Here is a 24,659-nt window from a genome sequence, read left to right as displayed (position 1 = left end):
CTTTCTTCGCAACATCCCTCATCTTCCTGCAACTTAGTCTAATTACAAGTAGGAGCAGGAAGGAAAACAGTCCCTTCACAAACATTCACTAATACTCCTTTGATCTTGGAAAAAGGAAACATTTAATATCAGCCCAGGCACAATATTCTCCCCAATTTTCCTTTCTTTTTGATGTGAAGTGCTTAGTCTTTACTCAGTACCTCTCTACATCTGCACAATTCACATTGACACCTCCACACTATTATTGCACATGTTGATGCTGCAACAGAGTCTAATTTAGATATTTTAAATCAACCTTTTCAAATGTGGTATTATACATCTCTGGAGCAGGCAGAACTTGAACACTATTACTTTGCCTGGTTATATGCTGAGAAGATAGAAATTTTAAATCAATCTCAACAATGCAGCACTCCTACAGTAGATGGGTCCTGAGCTTGGGCCCACTGGCCCAGAGGTACAGAAACTACCTCTGCACCACAAGACCCCTCAGAGTCTAGTTTAAGAATGGGAGATTTATTGGCAAGAACTGTACAAACAATCCATAAACAAACAACTCAGAGACTTTGCCAAGCTGAATTATCACATATGGAAAATATTTAAAAATATTTGCTCTTTTCAAAGTACTTACCTGTCAATTGCAATTAACATGAAAAATCATTTTGCCTAGTCCCATTAATTAGAATGTAACATTTCAAATCTCCAATTGCAGCAAATGAACCAGTTAGGTTTCCTGCCTAAAATTATATAGGATTGTTTAAAAAATTATATAACAGTACTTTGGTTTGTTTTGACATTCATCTTCTCAATGTTCTGTATACACTAGTCTGTAATTAACTCGTTGGTCAACTTCAAAACCACAGTGTCGAGTGGAAGGTGTATTTGGGTAATTACCCTATCCTTTAAGGCAGCGTTTTTCCCTTCTCTCTCGTACAGTTGGATGTTCTTAGCAGTATGCCAAGAATATGCTGTGGATTAACAGCAAATGTGCTGTTGTTTTTACTGTCATACGCTTTCATTTGAACCCCTTTTCCTGTCATGGTGACTCTGATATCTTGAAAAGCATACAACAAAAGCAGGGGCAATTGTTACATCAATAATGAAAGTAACAATTCTTTTCAATGATTTACTTGTTTTAAGACTTTTTGTGAAATAATGTTAGCTTACCTCAGAGTGAGAGTTGTTGATGTGGTACTTAACTCCACTTTCCGAGCTAAATTCCTTCTGACAAATCAAACACCTGTATTTCCCAACGAGATGCTCACCCTGTCATAAAATATTACATCATTAAATCTCAAAGGATGAATATTTAAAAGAAAACTACAAGGTATTCATATGTCAGGAGTGGCTGCATTTATGAGGCAATTTCCTAACTGTGCATTGTTAGCAAGCAATGTATAAATTTCTAATCTATTCTCTCTGTTGGCAAGGTTCATTACAAGCAACATGAATTTAGGAAATTAACTCTTTGTGTAATTTACGTACAAAACTGTACTGTCATATGTTGTGCTTCTTTGAGCAGTCCAACACAAATATATTTATATAGTCTATTTACACAGGAAATATTCCGAAGTGATTCAGAGGTGAAAACAGACCCCATAGCAAGTGGGAGCAGACGGTTCAGCATTACAATGGCATAAAGGGATACAGAATTCAGCTCCCAAGCCAACAAGTTTTGTTTTCAGTGGTACCCTACAAAAAGCACAGTTCCAGTATGCATGCCTTGAACACTGTCACATTAATATGGAATTACCTAATATAGAATACGGAACTGGCTGTGCATTCTTTGAAAAGCAAACTATATAATTGCTTGAAAAAGAGTAATATTAAGAAATGTGGATATGAATAGACCAGTAAAGATAGACGAGGTGTGAATCATGCGCAGAAAATTACTGGTATAGATTTCTTACGATAAATGGTCTGTTTCTATACAGTGATATATTGTACAATTTTATGGGTGGCCTGAGACTTTAGGGGCACCAGCTGATCTTAAAACTTAATGGTTAACAAGCTATCTGAACGCTGCCTGTGTGTTCGTCCACTTTCTGCACACACTATGTCACAGAAATGTGTGTCTATTTATAAATGTTAGGAGGGTATTTGGGAACTAGAGTCAAAAACTACAGTGGTTTGCTTCTAATTTTTCCATTTTAAGGGGTCCAATCAAATGAAATGCAAAACTGGGAATTTCCTTAGGATGTTTCCTGCTGACCAACTATAACTTTGGCAGAAATTCAATATACCCCAGTTACAAATTACACTGAAGTTAAAGCAGAAGAATTCCAGAGAAACCCTGCCAGCAGAAGTGTAAAACACCATTGGAGACAACAGTTGGAGACTACGACCTGAAGCAAAAAAATTCAGTTAGTTTATACAGACTATCCCCAACTGAATTCTCCCATCACAGAGAAAGTTCTGCATAAACATCCTCATAGACATCACAGATCTACTCCAACAAGGTTATAAATCACACTAAAATTTCAACATAAACATATCGTGAGGTACTTGCATTACAGCAGAACTCAAACCTCAATGTCAAATGGGGATTGCAAAGTCCCCAAGTTGAAATACATGCACGTACTGCTATGGTGTTTCTTAATGATGCATTAGTTAAATCAAATTTTATTAAAAACAGCAAATTCAGGTAAATATGACGTGAATGGAACAAAATGCTCATATTATTTGTGAGCAAAGTTGAAGATTCTGCTCAGGTTGCACATCATTGCCATCTAATGGTTGTCTGGAAAGTGACATGTGGGGATTAGTTAACTGGTAAATAAAAACTGAAAGAACTGCGGATGCTATAAATCACAAACAAAAACAGAAATTGCTGGAAAAGCTCAGCAGGTCTGGCAGCATCTGTGGAGAGAAATTAATTAATGTTTCAGGTCTGGTGACCCTTCCTCAGAACAGTTCTGACGAAGGGTCACCGGACCTGAAACATTAACTCCAGCAATTTCTGTTTTTGATACAGTCAACTGGTATCCAGCGTGTGAAGTGAGGAAGAGAATGATAGAGAGAAATGGGGAAAATAATAGGTTAAATAAATGAGAATATTTATGTCCTTAATAATTGTTCATTTGTTTTGAATCCAATTAGATTCAGGATTAGCTATTGCGTTCATAACATACTCCCATCAGGGAGCACAACCCTGTCGGAAACATTTGCTTTTGGTTAAACCAAGACTGCATATTTCTTCCTACGAACAGGGTCACAGTACCATTGCATTATTCTGAAGAAGTGCTGGGCAGTTATCAATGGTATCCTGGTCAATATTTATTCCTCAATCATTTGTCTGAAAACATATTATTCGATCATTTACTCATTGTCATCGGAGTGGTAGATTGCGGTATGCATACTGGCTGCCACATATCCTACATTATAAGAGCGACTACATTTCAAGGAGTGCTGCAATAGCTGTAAAGCACTTTGAGATGTCTGGTAGTCATGAAAAGACCTGTATAAATGGAAATCTTTCATTTTTTAATCACAAAACTACAGCCAAGAATTTGAAGCTTTGTAAGGGTCAGATTATGCTGGGAGGCGATGACCTAGTGGTATTATAACTAGACTATTAATCCACAATCTCAGCATGTTCTGGAGACCCGGGTTCAAATTCCACCATGGCAGATGGTGGAATTTCAATAAAATAGGGAAAAAAGGTCTGGAATTAAGTGTCTAGTAATGACCATGAATCCACTGCCGATTGGAAAAACCCCTTTGGTTCAAACTGATGCCCTTTAGGGAAGCAAATCTGCCATCCTCACCTGGTCTGGCCTACATGTGACTCCAGACCCACAGCAAGGTGGTTGACTCTTAACTGCCTTTTGGGCAATTAGCGATGGGCAATAAGTACTGGCCCAGCCAGAGCTGTCCACATCCCCTGAATGAATTTTTTAAAAAATCAAGAAAACAGGCTTCAGTTAGGTTGCATAAGGACACAGTTGATGCCATTGCCGGAATATTACTAATGTTCACCTGAATAGAGTACCAGTGGTCAACATTAGGCCTCAGTGTCTAAATTCAGAAAAGAAATACTTTGTATATGATTTTTGTTTGATTTATTAGAAGCAATTTGATAATGGTGTTTGCAGAAGCTGGCATTAATGGGAAATTTTATGAGCTGGATTGAAAACTTGCTGGGAACATAAGGTAAATGGCAGAGAGATTTCGATAAATAATTCTTCATAATTCATTGATAAGGTAATAGTAAATGTAGTTTTAGACAATCTAGCCTAAGATAGACAAATGAAACACTGAATAGATTTTTATTTCTGTTACTTTCCAATTTGAATTATGGATATTGTCAGAGTGGTTCATATACCAAGAAGACATGAAGATATAATTAACAAGCTTTAAGTAAATCAGATTTTTTATGCAGTTGTAGTGGATGTGGAATGGGCTGACTTTTAATCTTGTGTTAATTGATTTAAAGTTTCTAATTAGGAATGGAATAGATAATTTAAAGGATATCTATATATTTAGTATGGAAGAAAAATTTACATTTACATGAGGCCCTTCAAATTGCTTCTTAAGGAGACCAATTGGATACAAACCAGAATGGGGGAAAAGTTTGGGCAGGTGAAGCTAAGTTTTAAGAGGTAGATTTCTGAGGAGGCATTTGAAAGTGGAACATAAGGTGAACACTGCTGAAAGGAATTATAAGATGTAAGAGCTGTGACACTTGAAAGTTTTATCACCAATGGGAGAGGAGACCCTTAAGAGCAGAGTGTGTTTGCCGGGGCACTATGGCTGGAGACAGGGCACAAGATGGAATCAAGTTTGCATAAGGTGGAACTCAGAACGTTGCCTAGGAAGATGTTACACAAGATGAACCCAAAGCTTTCAGTGTTGGAGGTGAGGGAAAGAGAAAGGAGGATTTCAGAATTGGAAACATTCTATCTTAATAATGAATTAGGACAATGTGATTGGTATGTTGTTAGAAATCATCATCAGTGGAAAGCAATTGGAGACCATTAAGTATTTTGCTTGTGAGATTAGATCAATAGCCTGTAGCTTTGTTTGATGAGGAGGTGTGGTCATGCAGAATGACACAAGAATTTCCTTCACAAGAGCAAGCAAGTTACACGATTCCATGTTATTGCATATGGTGCCCAGGCCTGTAAGGAGGCATGGACTGACTGCAGTTTGAAAATATCCCTTACTGTTATTTTAAGTTCTAATTGGAATTTTCCAATTACTCCAAATTTGTTTTAAAACCAAATGTGAAAAATTTTAAAAACCAAAATGTGGCAGCAGCAGATAAGAGTTAATGTTTCTCACTGACTCCTTGACTGAACTGAACAGCTCCAACCCAAGGCGTCCAGTTTAAGCAGAACTGCCAAGTATTTTCAACATTTTTCTTTTTTAGTTACAGGTTTACAGCATTGTCAGCACTTTGCTCTTTTGAGAGTCTGGGAGCTCCCTCACTCACAGCCACTTGAACATACTATACCACGAACTGCCTCTGGAGATTGGCAAGAGTCTCTGAAGTTCAGTGAGTGTGAGGGAGACTTGTTAAAATTAACCAGAATGTGTATTTTTATTCTGAAAGTTCAAAATTTCACGCAGAAATGGGAAAACAAGTACTTCCCTGGGGTTGACTTCTGTGGGGGTGCAGAAGTGGGTGGTTCTGCAATTTTGTGCTGTGGGATTGCCAGCATGTTTCCCCTGTTTTTGTTGGAGGAGGTTGGATGAGCCAGTTAAACGGCCCTCTGAAGGCACGCTGCGACACTATTTAAGTGCTTGGTGGATAAATGGAGGCAGCTTCACAGCAGCAGTGCAGGGACCCAGTGATTTCTCATTTAATTTTCACGCCCTTGTTACCACGATTGCCACAGTGGCTTAGTGGTTCAATTCTACATGCTGACCTAGCAACTGTGGCCACACCTTATTTTTAAATGTTGAAATATTCAAAGGGTGCCTCCATGTTGAGGCGCCCTCCTGGTTACCCATGTACTACAGGAGTGCAAAGGTGAGGATGCAAATATTCCAGTGCTGGTCAACATTCCTATTGATTCATTGCCCTTAAAGAGGCTGAGCTACTTAATTGGCTGCCTCCTTGACAACCACCTCCTTTATTCTGTCACTGATATTTGTGGTTTCCAATACACATTTCATCCTGACAAAGGATCAGATGTGGGGACAAGTGTGTATTGAATTGTCAGTCTTTGGGGATGATTTAATAATTTTTGCCACCAATAGTCCGTTTTTGTTCTTTGGGCTGGAAAGTATACGAGTATGTGTGAATACTCCTAAACAACTTGGTTACACATTAGCCATTGGGGTATTTTTGAGGGGGTTGGTTAGTTCAGTTGATTGCCTGACTGGTTTGCAATGCAATTTAACACCAACAGCACAGGTTCAATTCCTACGCCATCAGAGGTTACCATGAAGGACTCAACCTCTCCCCTCACCTGAGGCATCGTGGCCCTCAGGTTAAACCACCATCAGTTGTCTCTCTGTAATGAGTGAGCAGCTCTATGGTCCGGTATGACTATGATGACTTTATTTTATCTTTCCAACTTACCTTAGTACATGTTGCTAGATGTGCTTTCAATCCAGAAAAACTTGAGTAGATTGCTTCACAACGCTGTAAGATAGAATATACAAGACATTTCTTGAAAACAACCACATCAAGTAGAAGCAAAACACAAGATAGCTAATTGAGGCAGTAAGTAGGTGAGGCTGTAGACATCTTCTTCTTTCTGACTGTAAAGTCATTTCTAATACTGGAGGGGAAAATGCTTCTTCCTGTCTGCCAGTACAATGCTCCGCATATTTTTGTACACCTCAATGAAGTCCTCCGTTGGCCTTCTCTGCTCTAAGGGAAAAAAACTCCACTCTATCCAGTCTCTCTTCATAGCTAAATCACTCTAGCTCAGGCAACATCCTGGTGAATCTCCTCTGCACCGTCTCTAGTACAATCACGTCCTTTGGCAATCAGAACTGCACACAGTATTCCAGCTGTGGTCAAAGCAATGTTTGTACAGCTCTATCATAACCTTTATACTCTTGCATTCAATGCCTTGACTAATAAAGACAAATATCGTAAATACCTTTTTAACCACCTTATCCATCTGTCCTGTACCTACATGGATCTGTGGACTTGCACACCAATGTCTCTCTGATCCTTCATATTTCCTAAGGTCCTCCTTTTATCATGAACTCACTCATCTTGTTGGTCCCTCAGAATGCATCACCTCACAATTTCCAGGATTCAGTTCCATTAAATTCCTCACTCCTGCCTACAACTACACTTACCCTGAGTGCCTGACAGCCAGACATTTGACCAGCCCTGATTTATGCTGCCTGTTATCCCCTCAACCCGACTCTGCCAGAAATAATCCCCCCTAACAATGCAAGCTGCCAACCTGACCCCTCCCAAGCAAAACACCCCACTGAAGCCAGCCTGATGAGTGTGTGTGTGTATGTGTGTGTGTGCACGTGCGTGTGTGTGTGTGTGGGGGTGGGGGGTGTGGTGGGGGGGTGTGGGGGTGTCAGTGCTGTTGGTTAAGGAAAGCAGGATGATCACTGTTAGTGGCATTGGAATGAGCAATGGGTATTGGGGGCATGGGAATGTGTGAGGGGTGATGACTTTTATGTGGTGATGAGGTGGCTGTTCATATTAAACAAAAAAAATGCCAGCAATGAGATAATGAATGATCATAGAATATGGCACAAGAGGGTGGTTTGACTCCCCTAATTATCCTGCACCATGAGGGAACTGATGGATTTCAGGTAGGTTCTGTATTTGGGAATGAGCTGGGATTGAACCTGCGGGTGAGGTATATGGAGTTCAGTTCTCACATTAAAAACAGGGAGCAGCTAAGAGTCAGTCTGACAGTGATTGCCACTCCTCAGATTAACATTTTCATAAATATGAAATATTTTTGGAGGCTAAGGCAGTGAAAGATTGTTCATATTGTTTAGCAAAACAATAAGAATATAAGTTCAAGATCATTAAGAGAAAAATTACAGTTGTAGAATCTTTTTCACAAAGGAGTTGTTAGAAAGTAAAATGATTTAATGTGATACAATGGCATGCAGCTTTTAGTGAGGACATCTCAAACTGCTGTCAATCATTACAACTACTGATGCAGGCTATGGTATGTTTGTGTCATGACTTGCTGTCAGTCTATGAGCAGCAGGACTTGGAGTAAGACATGCATGTAGTAGTCTCCTGGTGGATAATGTCATTATTTTCTATACTTAATACATTGTTTCACTAATCCTTGTGTATCACTGGCGTGTTTATGTTGAATGAAGAAGAATACCGGACATGTGACTAGTAGGGCAGAAGCTATTGGAGAATTTCAATCTTCTTAGTAATGGAAATGGTACAAGCAGGGAGTTCAAATTTCAGATGAGGAGTTTGCACAACATTGTCAAAGTATTCAAATGCACAGCCATTTTAACTAGCTTGAAATTAGGCAGGGCAAGAACACATAACCAAGAGAAGCAGGAGCTTAATTTAAACGACAAAGTCTTGTCCCAGTTCTGTAATCAAGTCAAACCTGCCATTTTAACTTCTGGCTAACTAAGAGTTGTACAGCCCCATACCTGGAAAAGAGAGGGTGCCGAATCTTACCAGGAATCGGCCAAGTGTAATTTTTGGTAAGCTTCATGGAAGCTTTCCTCCTGTAAGCCCTAATGGGTTTTCTCATGCTACCTTTACAAACTTGGCTCATTAGCTATGCTCACAATCCTGTGGTGCCCTGCTTGTCACAATCTCCCACTCACTGTAGACAAAAAAGAATAGACTTTGTTGGGATATCTGCAGGCTTCAGTCTTTAAAGCTCAGTCATGCACCTGGTCAAACACTGGCGGTCCACTGTTCACTTTATTTGTCCGAAAATTAAGGACAGAAAGCAATTGGCACTTGCTTTACTAATGGAAACCTGGATGCCTTCTTGGACAGATTTGTATGCAGTCACTGCTCACAGAGTGTATGCTGCTGGGGTGTTGGTGACTGACTGGTGGGGCAAGCAGCAAGCTGAAGTTGCCAGGTTACCATTCTGACTTCCATGTGGGGAATGTCACTGTCAAGGTTCTATCCAGCGGGTGAAACAGGGGAAAACTGCACATCGATGAGGCGATATGATGTCATCATGAGGATGTTAATACATGCTAATACATGCAAATAGACTCGTCACCACTCACTAGTGAGAATTTCATCTTCCAGTTCAACACTTGATTGTAAAATGGGGCTTTTTGTCCTCGACAATGGGAAGATCCTCAATGTTGATCTCACGTAATCTTTCCAACTTTTTTCACCAATGCCCACATTATTTGAGTGCCTGGGAAAATTGAGTGCCTGGAGTCAGTAGCTTAGCTCAGGATTAAGTATAATGTCGATGCTTACAAAGTTTGTTAAAGCCTCAGAAAGTGTCCATGGAAGAAGCTGGAGATCATGATAAGGACACAAAGTTCCCAGCAGTGGCCAAAGAAAATAACTTCAGCTTTCCTACTGTTAAGCTGTAGGAAACTGATGATTATCCAAGACTGGATATCACAGAAGCAGGCTAACAGGACAAATCATTGGAGAAGTCAAGAGAGGTTATGGAGAGATATAGATGATATCACTGGTATTCATGACATGATTTGAACTACTTGCTCACAGAGAGAGTAAATGTGACATGGATAATTTGGGGCAAGATTTCATGCTATCACTTCAACATTTTTCAATGTATTTTTCGGGTCACTGACCCCAATGCTCACTAATGATTCAAACAAGTGCCAACATGTTTATGAGGGAGAGCCATGTAAGACTACTAAGGTGATTATCGTGAAGTGGAAGGATGCCAGATTAATGGGCAAATAAGACTGTAACAAAGTGAAGGCAATTTCAGCAAGAAAATAATATAGTTGTTTGTTGCTTGATTGAGGCTGATGAGGCAGGATAATGCACCACTGCAGTAGATAAAGTAATTTATGATTTTGGTTAGGATCATTTTACAAATTCAGAAAGTATAGAAAGTCAAAGGAAGATTCATACTGGTAGTTTCAAGAGAACTGGACAAGGATCTGGGAAGTGACAGTGCATTCAAGTACTTAGGACAGGAAAGGGAAATTTTGTAGTTTCTTTACAAGTGTGGAGTGGATCAGGGTGTGTATTTTGAGCAGTAGGTTCACGTGAACAGTTATTGCCTGGGAAAAGGAAACTATTCACATCGTCAACCAGCATGCACGTTAGGGTTGGGTGGTGAGTTGTTTAACTAAAAGGGGTCAAAGGAGCAGGATGTGGAACCTAATTATAAAACATGCTTGGAAATAGCATGAGTTTGGAGAAAAAAATAATCTTTCACAATACCACACAAAACAAATGCTTTCGTGAAAGATCTAAAACAAAATTCATGGTTGTGTTGACTTACATTGTTAGGACAGCAAATCTGACCATTTTCTTTGACTTCATTTTTCCAGCTTTCAAGCTGTTTGGGGTTGAATGATGGTAGCCCCGGACGAGTGTATTTAAGCTACATCAAGAAAGAAAGACGTGGTAAGAGTAACCTTCATAATTGGGTTCTCAAACAAACAATGTCTTGCTAATTTATTATACAGTAGATTGTGATACTGTAATTAAGACTGCACCAATTCTTAGCTATTACTTTCTTGGAAAGCTTGCCAATGATTCTTTTTATTCAGTCTTCTGGTGTTACGTTTATTTGACATGGAGCAATCAAAACTGCACATAGCAGAGCTCTGACTGAATTAAGACATTAATGTGAATTAAGGACTGTTTAAATTGAGTATAATCACATAGCCCTCTGTGTAAGAAGTGCTATTTTTAAAAATATTTTCATTGAATGATAGCTTTCATACAGGATTAAAGACTTCTGCAGGAATTAGCATGTAATTACTGAGAGACCCTGCCCCCCGGATCACATTATAAAATTACAAAAATAAATGTCAACACAATTTTTCAGCAAAATTTCTTCAATTTTCTTCAAGTTACTTACATTGAAATAAATATTCCCTCACCCTCTTAATATCGGGGACTAAATCATCTTTATTTCTTCTTTTGGTCCAAAGTTTTGAAAGCTCATCCTCTGCAATTTCCTGGAGATGGAAAACAGCTACTTGTGCAGATCTTCGACGGATGCGGCCACTCGGAGTTTTCTCAAACAAATTCTCAAAGTCTTCCTCAGCTGATTTCTGATCAGAATCTTCAGTTGCCTAAACAATATTTTGTTGTAATTGTTATTATCTAAATGATGGTTAAAAAGGTGAACTTGCCCTTTTCTCCTTTCTGACAACACATGAATGGATACATTACAACAAATGTTAATGATTTCAATGTTACAGCTAGAAACGTCATCATTCTTTAAATCAGGCAGTTGCGAATAAAGAAAAACGATGAGAATAATATCTCCAGAAAACTTTCTGCCCTTTACAACATGTACTTACATGTGTCATCAGGGATTAAGCTGAGAAGTAATTTATAAATGAAAGAAATGGAGGTAAAACTGTGAAATCATATAAATAGTACTTTTTCAATTAATTTTTGTTAATTTTATTAATCTGCCTACGTAGATAGTTATAACTCAAAGGGCTCCAATTTTTTCTTGCTTAGATATTGGGGAAGAGGCTTAATTGATAGAACTGTTTATAGATACACAAGTTATGAAAAAAAACTTGACAAATTTCAGTCATAAATTATTCTAAAGTTAAATGTTCAAATTCATTATTGCAGCCAAAGCTAGAATGTTAACATAAATGATACGATCATGTCCTGAGGTAGGGTTTCAGCCAATGTACCCCGATTCAAAAACAAGTGTACTATTAATTAAGATGAAATAAATGTGTATTGATGATTCTAACATAAGAATAAGGCTTTAACAATGTAAATTCAATACTGCCAACTTGATTGAGTTTTTTGAATAAGTGATGAAGAAGATCGATGAAGGCAGAGCAGTGAACGTTGTCTATATGGATTCCAGAAAGCGTTTGACAAGGTTTTGCATGGTAGTCTGATTAGATCACATGGAATACAGGGAGAGCTAGCCATTTGGATACAAAATTGGCTCAAAGGTCGGAGACAGAGGTGGGTGATGGAGAGTTGTTTTTCAGACTGGAGGCCTATGACCAGCAGTGTGCTGCAAGGATCAGTGCTGGGTCCACTGCTTTTTGTCTTTTATATAAATGATTTGTATGTGAATATAGGAGATATGGTTAGTAAGTTTGTAGATGACACCAAAATTGGTGGTGCACTGGACAGCGAAGAAGGTTACCTCAGAGTATAATGGGACTTCGATCAGATGGGCAAATGAGTCGAGGAGTGGCTGATAGAGTTTAATTTAGATAAATTTGAGGTGCTGCATATTGGTAGGACAAATCAGGATAGGACTTATATACTTAAGGGTAAGATCCTGGGGAGTGTTGCTGAACAAAGAAACTTAGGGGTGTAGGTTGATAGTTCTTTGAAAGTGGAGTTTCAGGTAGACAAGGTGGTGATGAAGGTGTTTGGTGAGCTTACCTTTATTAGTCATTGCACTGAATGTAGGAGTTGGGAAGTCATGTTACGGATGGAGAGGACATTAGTTAGGCCACTTTTGGAATACTGTGTTCAATTCTGGTCTCCCTGTTATAGGACAGTTGCTGTGAAACTTGAAAGGATTCAGAAAAGATTTACAACAATGTTGCCAAGGTGGAAGGGATTGAGTTATAGGGAGAGGCTGAATAGGTTGGGTCTATTTTTCTTGGATTGTTAGGGGCAGAGTGGTGGCCTTACAGTAGTTCATAAAAGCATGAGCAGCATGGATACGGTAAATATTTTTAAAAATTCATTCACGGGATGAGGGTGTCACTAGCCAGGCAGCATTCATTGCCCATCCCTAATTGCCCAGAGGGCAGTTCAGAGTCAACCACATTGCTGTGGGTCTGGAGTCACATGTAGATCAGACCAGATAAGGATGGCAGTTTCCTTCCCTAAAGGACATTAGTGAACCAGATGGGTTTTTCCAACAATCGACAATGGATTCACGGTCATCATTAATTCTTAATTCCAGATATTTATTGAGCTCAAATTCCACCATCTGCCATGGCAGGATTTGAACCTGGGTCCCCAGAACATTATCTGGGTCACTGGACTGTTAATCCAGCGATAATACCACTAGGCCATCACCTCCCCTAATAGCCAAGGTCTTTTCCCCAGGGTAGGGGAGTCCAAAACTAGAGGGCATAGGTTTAAGAGAAAAGGGCAAAAACTTAAAAGGGTCCTTTTTCATGCAGAGGGTGGTGCATGTATGGGACAAGCTGCAGAAGAGGTGGACGCTGGCACAATTACAACATTTAAAAGGCATCTGAATGGGTATATGAATAGGAAGGGTTTAGAGGGATATGGGCCAAATGCTGACAAATGGGACTAGATTAATTAGGATATCTGGTCAGCATGGAGGAGTTGGGCCAAAGGGTCTGTTTCCATGTATACAGTTCAATGACTCTATGATAAAGCTCTTTAATATTCTCTATACTGTTACCTATAGTTATGATCGCATCCTACTTCCTGAATGAAAAATATGGCAAGTTCAAGCCCCTGTTAAGCACATCTAGACCGGCCTAATTTCAGCTGACACTCCACTGTAGCACTAAAGGATTGCCATATTGTTGAGAATGCCATCTGTCAGATGAACTTTTAAGCTTTGCAATTCACCGATGCACTATTCAAAAAAGAGCAGGGAAGTTGACCACATTTACTACATCAATAAAACAGATTATTCAGTCATTTATTTCATTCCTCTTTGTACTACCATACTGTGAGCAAATTGGCTAATATAATTCCTGACAATACTTCAAGCATACATAATTGACTGTGAACCGCTTGAGCATATCCTAAATACTACATACATACAAATCTTTAATACTGTGATGAACTCCTAATAGTAACCTTAATCATTACTAAGTTATTGACAAGAAACAGCTCATAAATAGCTTTAAAGAAATGTTTGCACATTGCCAATAAAAGAGCAAGAGAGAAATTAAACATTTTAAAATTACATTTGGAAATCAAGCAATCTTACCGCTGAGTGTTCAGATTTTACATGATAGTCATGACCAGCCTTTGATTTATACTCCTTTTCACAATGCTCACAAATGAAAACAGCTTTCTCAATATCTGCAGGCTCTTTCCCACATCTTTTTAAATGATACTGGTAGCCCATTAGGCTGGCAAATGTAGCTGTGCAACCCTAGGAAGATAATAACTGTAGATATAATGCACCAAATCAAGCAACAGGGAGATTTCCAATTTTGAAAATTATTCTGACATACAGTTGCCCCATGTATTTCCATAACTATCTAATTGGGAGCTTTCAAATGCTGAAATAATGCACAACTCTATCTGGTAAAAATTATCCATGTAGATTCTTAGCACAGACTGCATGCATATCGTGAAATCATGCATGAGTTTCATAATTTTCTGTTGTATGTTTCCATAAGCAAGACACTGTTCCAGGAATGCATAGTCGTAAAACTGATCCGAATAACTTTAAAAACAAGTGAATAAAATTCAGCTTTAACCTTCCGATATTAATATTTAGAATGTATTTAACCTCATTAGGACACTTCAATTTTCCCATTTGTTTAAGTACTCTTCGCAGTCTTTCACGCTCCTGCTGTTCATCCAGCAGCTTCTCTGCATTCACCAAAGGCTGTAAGATACGAGGCAAGAAAATACTGTTTCTTAACAAGGTCAGAAACACCATCAGATAATTTATATGAATGCATAACAACCAGCCTTGTCTATTGGAAGCCTATGTTTGGAAAATTCCACACAGTTTCAATTTCCTAATATGCATTCCCAGCAGGTAATATTTCTCATTGGGTGCCAGTGTTCATGAAATTGAACCTCAGCTGTCCAATTGGATGGAAGCTTTAATTAATGTAATCAAAAGTTGAGGTCATTCACTAACCTTATTGTTGTGCTCTGCCATAGTATGATACTTTAGCCCAGCTTTAGATTTAAACTGCTTAGCACAATGTTGACACTTCAAAGCATTCTGCAGCTGTAAGTATTAAAGAGGAGTAAATCTTTCTGGATTGATAACACAGCCTTTTTACACATAATCTTAGCAAGTCATCTCAAAGGATTAAATTTTACGTAACTAAAGTTTAAATGAAAAAACATTGCTTTAAAATAACATCTAAAATATCTAGTTATTTTAAAATACATTTTATTCCTTCCTTATATATTGAGAAAAAAAATTGTGAAATTCTAATGTAAAAATACCATGCACAAATCCCCGATGGCTCAATGGGATTACACCACCGAGTACCTGAACCACAGTTAATTATTTTGATCACTCTCCTCCTCAGCTTTCACAGAGAAAGTGTACTTTTAAATCAGGGAATTACATAGGATGGGTGCATATAGTTATTGATTGCTTACTGTAGTGAGTAAAATAGTAGAAGGACAAATTGACAATAATCTCAGAAAGGAGAGATTGAGAAAAAACTATATTCTTGCAGATGGTATTTGCGAATCAGATGCTTAAAAACAAACACTCAAGGATAGGGTAGCAAGCAGGACACAGGGATTGGATTGGGAGACATATGCGGAGAAACACCTGCACAGACCTGATAAATCCAAGACCTCTTTCCTATGACGTAAAACTTACGCTATGCTCATAACTTTGCAAGAGTGGACATCAGCTGAGGGGATCAGTGAGAACTGCTGAAATAATTTGTTAGATAAACACCCTGATTGACACAACAGAATTGGCATTTCAGTGAAGTAAAGAAATTCTCTGGTGTTGAACAGTATGCATTGTCAAGGCTTACAAAGACACTTCAGTATGGGACCAGAAGATGACTCAAACCTCTGGTATCACATCTCAGTGAGGAGTGACAACTTTCAGGGAAGGAGAAGATGGGGAATGTGTGTCAAGTAATAAATTAAGTGGGATGAATATATAATGGTGAAATCTTTAAGAAACATTTTCAAAAAATGGCTGAGATAACTGGAATATTTTTAAGTACATCATCTGGCTTTGTAAATTTTGTAAGTGCCAGCAAATCTAATCACATGAGTACTGTTGCAAACTAATATTCAAAGTGCCTGCTTAAATAATCTTAAATAATCATAGTGCTGCAGCACTATGAAATGTTTAAAAATGGTACAAACAGGCACTGGGGTAGAGATGTTGGTAGAAAGAACCATTTATTGTAACTATATACAAGCAAAATAAAGTTACTTTGTGATTTGATGTCCAGAGACCAAGATATGCCTGTTCTTTGCTTTTTATGTTTGCAATGAGACAATTGCTACTTTTATTCAAAAGAACATGTGCCTCCCTAAGAAGATTACCTCAAGGGAGCTGCATGATATACAGACTGTTAAAAACTCCTTTTCTCTTATAATAAAAAAAACAGAAAGTGTTGGAGAAACTCTAACAGGTCTGACAGCATCTGTGGAGACAGAAATAATGTGAACGTTTCAAATCTAATAACTCTTTTCCAGAACAGTCTTTTGCTTTTAGTTAGCTCTTTTCTCTTGCAGCTTCATCAACTTTTCCTCTTTGATTTCTTCCTTCTCTTGTTCTGTGTATGTGAATATCCGCAAAGAGCTCCACAATAAGAACTTCATGTCAGAGGAATGAAAGTAAAAGATTTCCCTGTTGAAATTGCAGACATGTAGCTTGCAAGTTCACTTCTTAGTTTCCCAGCTGAGAAAAGATATTTTGGAAACACTCAAGTCAATACTGATGTTTCAAAGTCTATGAACAGTGAGCTCGACCACGTCCTGGTTGGACAAAACAAGTGGGTAACTTTATCTCTCATTTACAGATTTAATTCAAGTCAGGCTCAATCCTTACATAAATGTATGAATTTCTGAGCTTGGAGGTTTTGCCCTCATTGTCATTTCATTTACAGACATGCACCATGGAGTACATTTTCTGGCTGACATTAAATTCAACTGGAAAGTGATATTTCTCTTGGAACTGGTGTAACTCACGTACATGACCTGTACTTGAAGTGACAAAACAAGTAAATTTCTGCACTCCTCCACTACCATGACCTTCTTCTTTAAAATTGCTGAATTTCAAGTCCCATGTATTTTTTAATATTAGAAAAATTAAATCTTACGTACCTCTTTGCAGATTTCTAGGTGTTTCTTCAAGCCTGCTACAGTTTTCCTGTGTACAGTCATACAGTTTGGACAGATAACTTCTCCTCTATCTGAAATCTCCTGCTGCCACTTTTCTTCCTGGCTTCCTGTTGTCAATCATATATAACATTAAAAGCAACAGTGTGTGTACTTCCAGAATATTAATTGTTTATCACATACTTAAGGTCATACTATTTATACAATGCAACATTGCTTGGTAATTCACAAGAAAGAAATTTCTACTCTAGTGCAAGACAGTTTTTGTCACAACCACTCATTACAGTCTCTTTTGCAACTGTTTCAAGCTGGTTTTTTTTCACTGGCCTTTGAGAATCCAGTCAGTAAATTGCCAATAAAAACAGTTCTTCTCAGCAGACAGACTTAGCAAGGGTGCAACGTTGCTGCTGTTGATTGAGTTCAGAGTATTGGGAACGAGTGGTATTAGGTCCTGTGCAAAAGTATCATAACATTGCAAAAATACAAACTACATCCAGATTGATAAGTCCATTAAATGAAAGCATCCCTTTTGAAATAGCTGTTGGTACATCTAATTCTGAAAGAATGACTTTAACCTGATCTGCTCAATAGAATACGGGAATGCAGTAAAATAGGTGACTTCCTATTGGTTGCACATTTAACCAGTACTTTTTGAACAAACAAGTGGTAGGAGACTTAGCAAAGGGGAATGGATTCCTTCTTTAAACACAGAGATCATGCTCCATGGGGATCATCAAGGCTTGGCAGCAATTCTGATGCTGCTGTAAGGTAGTCATTGTGGCCTCAGAGCCAGATAGATCTGGTGGCAAGCAGGTCTGGGGCTCAAGGAGTCCCAGAAAAGCAAACAGCTCCGAGGCAAGTTATTTCAACTTTTTGTTTCCTGCTACATAGAGTGATACAGCACAGAAACAGACCCTTCAGTTCAATCATCCATGCTGACAAAGTCTCCCAAACTAATCTAAATCCACTTGCCCATTTGGCCCATATCCCTCTAAACCTTTCCTATTCATGTACCTATCCAAATATCTTTTCAATATCTTAACTGTTCCTGCATCCATCACTTCCTCTGGCAGTTCATTCCACATACGAACCACCCTCTGTGTGAAAATGTTGCCCCTCAGGTCCCTATTAAATCTTTCTCCTCTCACCTTAAAAATATGCACCATAGTTTTGAACTCACCCACCCTAGGGAAAAGACCTCTGCTATTCACCTTATCTTATGCCCCTCGTGATTTTATAAACTTCTTTAAGGTCACCCACAGCCTCCTTCGCTCCACCCCTGCTTTCCCAAATCTTTACAGCAGGATCTCCAGACAGAACCTGGAGCATTGCCTTTCACTCAGGCTGACGTCTTACTCCAACAGTGAAATTTTGTAGAAGAAAATACAGTCTTGTTTCAAATAGGCTTTTGCCTGAGCCACTTGAAAATGCACTCCAAAAATAAAATATACCCTGGTGTTTTGGGCTACAGTCCTGAATTTAACTCTTGTCTGTAGTTTTGCGACTGCTTGATTAATGTTTTGGTTTCCAAGCTGAAACCTATAAAGCAACCCAGCTTTTTTTCTCTTGTCCTCCAGCAGCTGAAGGCACAATATTGACATTGCATAGCACCAGCAAACAAAGATTAACATAGACTAATTCCTCTGCAATGAGCTGTGAATTTTCACTGGTCTCTAATGAAGTTGCTGGAACCTTGGTCTGGATTTTATTAGTAGCTAAGAAGACATGCTGTCAGTACTGAAAGCAGAATTTGACTTTGCAGTATAATGAGTTAAATTTAACTGTGTCATATTCTAATGAGACACAGGAGACATCATCACAGGAAGTGATGCAATGTCACACAAAATTGCTGTCCCTACAGGTTTGGGGCAAGATTAAGCCACATGTTTCTGAATAAAGTTAATTATTTCCTTACCAAAGCAGACTCCATGAATATTCTCTATTAGCAGAATGAGACTCCACTCCAGGAAGGAGTGGAATCTGAGCATGGCATTTTAACAGCAGTGGTATGACCAATGTTCAATTGAGGATAGCAGCCTTTCTGCCAGAGCTGCCAACTAAATTAATTAATTAGACTGCCCATCTAAAGTTTCATTTGGCATTGTTGTGGGATGGCTGTCCACAAACTTCCCTGCCTGGAATTTAATTGGTTAGAGCCAGGAAGGTGCAATGGTGTCCACCCAGCATTATCCTGCCTGATTAAATGTCTTCTCACCTCCAAATTTATAATGGGGAAAGCATTAAGTTCTACACACGAGTTGTTTACCGCAAAATCATACAATTTTAACAATTTAGTTTCAAAATGTGACTCAAAACTTTTGGAGTGGGTTATAGATGAAACTTTGAAATGTTTTCTTACCTGGTAAATATGTGACAGCTTCTTTTTTAATATGAACTCCCAAAGGTTTCCTTTGCAATTCTTCATTGCATGTGCTGTTATTTTTCTTCTTGCCTTTACCCCTTCCTTTGTCATCTGGTTTTGACAGGCCTTTAATTAATCGTCACAATAATAACTAATTAGTCCTTTCACTCTCTTTAAGAGCATTTTGTTCTCTTCTACGACAAAACGTAAATATTCCACAGATATATTTTGTTACTCTTTTCACAATGCATCTTGCTCTGTTATGTGATAACATAACATTTCATTTCACAGCATTTGACTTACAAATTTCAACTCAAGGTCAATTGCCTAACCACCAAGAAGCAGAGGGGAAAAAAACCACTGGACTAAACTCTCCTTGCCATACGTCAATGCATCTGAAAAAATCCCACAGCAAGACAGAAATCAAGGAGGCAAGAAGTTATTCTAACTTGGTGGTGAAAGTGTAAAGAAAAAGTTTCACTTGTTAAAAATAATGAAGAAAGATATTTTTCAAAAAAACATCTTTGTGAGAAACTGTTTACCCAAAACATCTAACTTCTAAATAGTACATAATACTCTGTTATGTTTGTTCTTGTGAATGAGAAAATCTCGGATATATTATTAAAATGTATTTTCATAATGCTTCTAAGATATAATAATGCAAAGCTGAATTATCTGAACTGGATTTTAACTGAACTGTTGGTTTACCTTTTAATCCAAAGGTTCCTGAGATAGATGGTTGCTCCCCTGTAAATTTCTTAGGCGTCTTCTGTTTCCTTCCTGGCTCAAACAAAATATTGCAAAATATCAGTCTGAATTACTTAATTTTTATACCTAATCTGCATGTGACCTCAGAAGCACTCATGTTTGGCTTGTGAATTAATGGTCAAAATACTTGAAAAATTAGTGCTTGTCAGTAATACGTTCTATTTCACTAGATGTGTTGTTATTGAAAATAAACTATTTTAAAATACCAGACAAGGACGAGTCAAATGAATGCTTTGAGTATACATTTTCTAACATCACCAATGTTCACTGTATTATTTTAACTTTGGAATTAATAATTCTCACATAACACTCATTTTGTCAGCATGGTCCTGTTGGTTCAAAAACGACAGGATATAATTTCCTGGCATTCTCAACTGGAGAAATTGTGGTCAACTTAATTAGTAGCAGGGGATGTGGGACAAAAAAACAAGATTAAGTTGCTGGCTTTCTTTCGATATGGTGAACAAATGGGCAAGGACAAATATGGTCAAAGGCAGTTGTGTAAGACTCAACTGGACCATAGAGGGAATGAACAGAGCTTTAGTTAAGACAAAGTTGATAAGGTTGAACGGAAACAATGGACCAGAAAATAGATATTGAATGTATTTATAGGAACCTATTATTTTATTTATTACATGGAATCCTACTGGATTAAATCAAAACACAGTGAGGCTTACTGTAAATCTTACACTGCTTGCTCACTTACCATTTGTAAAATAAACTAGGTTTATTGATTTACACTGAGCCACATTTTTCTACAATGTTAATCACTTCACTATTTGAGAGACTGGAAGAACACTTGTGCCATTACAGTGGCTGGTTTGGATCACAATATGCTTTAATTGTCATAGACCCAAGATATGCTCTCTCACAACTAACTATCAGGCAGCAAATGTAAAGTCATGATCATCAAGGACATAAGTTCTGCATACGAGGAACACCAGTTAAATTGAGGGATGATTCTTAACTATATTTTGTAAAGCCTATGTTTAGTGTTGTAACAATAATTACATTTCTGAAGAAAATAGAATATATAAGAACTGAGATATTAATTGTGGCTTGAAAGTACATTTTCTCAAATATGCTATGCTTAGGCTGTGCACCAAATACCAAAAATGTTGCCATTTGTACTTTGGTATGGTGTTTACTATCTGTATAATATTCAGGCTCACAGATTAAAACATTTTTCTAAAAATGCCTTTGCCATAAAACATCCAGGGACTTATTTTTCTGTGGCTTGTACCTCAGGAATACTTATGTTCCAGGTATAAAGCATGGGCAATAGCAGAGAAGGCAATTATATCAGGACTTTGCCTCCTTGATACTGAACCAAGACTTTCCTCAAATAAAAGGTGGACAGCATGTTCAGGCACTGGGTAAAACTAGCCATAAATAATCAGGGAGAAGATTTCTTTGCCCTTTTTGCCCCATTTTGTCAAAGCCTACCAAGAATTTGTTTAAGCTCCTATGGAATACCTTAAGATATTTTACTACAATTAAGGTGCTAAATAAATATGGATTGTTGTAGTTGCAGTAAGGCAGTATGCAGTCCACCCCTATGGAGTAAACCATGCTTGCCATCATGGAAGTACTACGACTGAGGTGACAGAGCTGAAGCCTGCTAATATCCTGATACCTAATCTCCTTCCCACATCCCACTTCCTTCTCATCCCACAATTGGTTCTAATTTACAAACTGCAGACACGTTAAGTATGTACTTCCAGCATTCTCCCTCTCCCTCACACAGCTCTATCTTGTGCTTTGCTCCTTTCAAGTGCCCAAAATGGTAACCTTGCAATGGTTTAGGAATGTGAAGCGCAAGAGGAAGAACAGACTGAAGGTAATGAAATCACGCCATCATTTGTTCTCGCGTTCGTAACTATTAACTCAGTGATGACGCACATAATTTAGAGACTGGATCAGAGGCAGGATCTGTATCCTGTGAGTGATCAGGCACAACTGGCCTGCAGTCAGGCCAGAGAGAAAAGGTAGCATAATTGCCAGGACACTGATGAGTTTGCAAATAAGTTCTGTTGCACAGGACTCACATGAAAACTTTGATGGGGAATTAACTGAAGGCTATGCACGATAACATTCATTGGCAAGCTTAGCAGAAAGCTTGTCAACATCAAACAGCATGGATAAGTTAGCACCAATCTTGTACACGGCTTCGCGCAGAACGTAAGAGGCTTTGTCAGGATGGAAGTGGTGGCCAACTCCACTAGGACACTTTCAGACATAACAATGTTGCAGAGTTTGGTGGTCATTGCATCAGAAAGTTGCAAGAACGGCATGGCTGCCACTTTGGACATGAAACAGTACCCTTAGTACTGAAAAAACAGGCTATCTGAATTTTCTGGCTCCATTTTTTGGAATACCTGAAAACCTTTTTTGTGTAACAGAAGGACCAAATGTATTAAGCTTAATAAAAAATCTGTCCACCCTGGGACAACGGGAAACCTTTTTGGCTTTCAAATTGTTACAATAGAAGGATAAGAACAACACCATGAACTGGCATAAATCAATAACTGATGTAGATTGGTATACTGGTGCCATGCAAATAAGTAAAGGTAATCTGTAAACTTGCCATAGTCCTATTGGATCATAGGGTTGCTCATTCATTACAGAGGGATGACTGGTGGTTGTTTAATCTAAGAGTCACCACACCTCAGGCAAGGGGAAATGTTGAGAAGGCAAGTCCTTCATGGTATCCTCAGCCAGTGCAGGATTTGAACCCACACTGTTGGTGTTACTCTGCATTGGAGACTAGCCATCCAGCTAACTAAGCTAACCAAACCCCGAACCACAAGTATGTATATGTTAGTAGTTGTGGCAACTTCCTTTATTGAAAACAAATCAATAAATTAATTTATGTTTCAGAACATAGACTGCTATGGAACTATTGCAATATTTGAATAGAAATATTTTTAGCTAATCTATCGATCATAGTAATCTTACAATCAGAGAACATTCTCCCAAAGTCAGCAATAGCGTTGATAAACCAATATTCCTGGTAATAATTTAATCACTGAGGTAAATATGATGTCATCTTTAATCCACTTGGGAAACCATTTAGTGCGAAGATTTTAAGTCAACAATACATTAATCTTCACGATAGTAAACAGATTCAAAACTGTACACAAGTATCAGTCGTTAAAACAGGACCAATGAAAAAATTCAAAATAACGTCAATATCATCAAATCCCAGGGTATCAATCCTACCAGAGGTACATGCACAAATTGTTGCATAAATCTGCTTGATAAACAGATTAAGATTCTTTTTCACTTACTAGGTTAGTTTCAGGTCAGGTTAATTCTTAAAAAAATTATTCTAAATGTTTCAGCAGGGACTCTGGACAGTGTCTAAAAAGAAATCAAATAAGGGAGATTTTACTAGATAAACAATAGCCATTTATAGTCTAATGGTGTGAGGCTGGAAAAGCACAGCAGGTCAGACAGCATCTGCAGAGCAGGTAAGTTAATGTTTTGGCCCGAAACCCTTTGTCAGGACTGGGGACTGGGGATGGGGGCCTAGAAATAAATAGAGGGAGGGGTTGGGACTGGGAGAAGGGTAGGAAAGATGGTGATAGATGGATGCAGGTAGGCGGTTATTGTGATTGGTCCGTGGGAAAGGTGGAGCAGATAACTGAGTAGGAAGATGGACAGGTTAGATCAGATCAGGAGGGGGAGGCCTGGATATGGGACAAGGCTGGGGATGGACGGATTTTGAAGCTGGTGAAGTCAATGTTAAGGCCATTGGGCTGTAAGCTTCCAAGGTGAAATATCAAGGGTTGTTTCTCCAGTTTACGGTTGGCCTCACTCTGACAGTGGAGGAGGCCAAGGACGGACATGTTGTCAGGGGAGTGGGAGGGGGAATTAAAATGGATGGCAACTGGAAGGTTGTGTTCGTTGTTGTGTGCAGAGCGTAGAGGCTGCGTGAACCGGTCCTTGGGCCTGCGTTTGGTCTCCCCAATGTAGAGGAGACCACATCGGGAGCAACAGATGCAATAGATCAGGTTGGATGAAGCACAGGTGAATCTCTGCCAGATCTGGAAGGATTGTTTGAGGCCTTGGACGGAGATGACAGGGGAGGTGTAGGGGCAGGTGTTGCACCTCTTGTGGTTGCAGGGAAAGGTACCGAGTGTGGTGGAGGAATTGGTGGGGAGTGTAGAGCTGACGAAGGAGTCATGGAATGAACTGTCCCTGTGGAAAGCGGACAGCAACAGGGAGGGAAATATCTTTTTGGTGGGGGGGTCTGATTGTAGGTGGCAGAAATGTTGGAGGACGATGCATTGGATCCGGAGGTTGGTGGGGTGGTATGTAAGGACTAAGGGGACTCTATTCCTATTGTTGTTGGCGGGAGGGGGTTTGAGGGCAGAAGTGCGAGAAATGGAGGAAATACAGTTGAGGGCATCCTTAATTAAAGAGGCG

The 24,659-nt window shown here is 38.8% G+C and overlaps 2 protein-coding genes across 4 annotated transcripts in view; one reads left to right on the top strand and one right to left on the bottom strand.

The window, feature by feature from the left end:
• The window catches only part of LOC109912523 (uridine-cytidine kinase-like 1), a 187,724-nt gene that overhangs the window by 56,315 nt on the left and 106,750 nt on the right, over positions 1 to 24,659 (top strand). The gene's annotated exons all lie outside the window — the stretch shown is intronic.
• Positions 1 to 24,659, bottom strand: part of znf512b (zinc finger protein 512B) — a 47,028-nt gene that overhangs the window by 7,679 nt on the left and 14,690 nt on the right. Inside the window, exons 4-13 of one of the 2 annotated variants that reach the window (XM_048608091.1) lie at positions 20,169 to 20,240; positions 19,458 to 19,571; positions 17,084 to 17,208; positions 14,907 to 14,999; positions 14,547 to 14,645; positions 14,016 to 14,183; positions 10,978 to 11,172; positions 10,371 to 10,472; positions 6,527 to 6,589; positions 1,165 to 1,263 (exon numbers count right to left, since the gene is read on the bottom strand). In XM_048608091.1, the coding sequence (XP_048464048.1) occupies positions 1,165 to 1,263; positions 6,527 to 6,589; positions 10,371 to 10,472; positions 10,978 to 11,172; positions 14,016 to 14,183; positions 14,547 to 14,645; positions 14,907 to 14,999; positions 17,084 to 17,208; positions 19,458 to 19,571; positions 20,169 to 20,240 (1,130 nt within the window). Of the gene's footprint in view, positions 1 to 1,164; positions 1,264 to 6,526; positions 6,590 to 10,370; positions 10,473 to 10,977; positions 11,173 to 14,015; positions 14,184 to 14,546; positions 14,646 to 14,906; positions 15,000 to 17,083; positions 17,209 to 19,457; positions 19,587 to 20,168; positions 20,241 to 24,659 lie in introns of both variants that reach the window. The other variant, XM_048608092.1, reaches the window with a different exon arrangement.

The sequence above is a fragment of the Rhincodon typus genome, chromosome 19 (genome assembly GCF_021869965.1).
Source record: "Rhincodon typus isolate 14 chromosome 19, sRhiTyp1.1, whole genome shotgun sequence".
In the NCBI taxonomy this organism is placed as follows: Eukaryota; Metazoa; Chordata; class Chondrichthyes; order Orectolobiformes; family Rhincodontidae; genus Rhincodon; species Rhincodon typus.
Note: the sequence above shows the minus strand (reverse complement) of the source record. Positions and strands in the feature narration are given on the sequence as shown.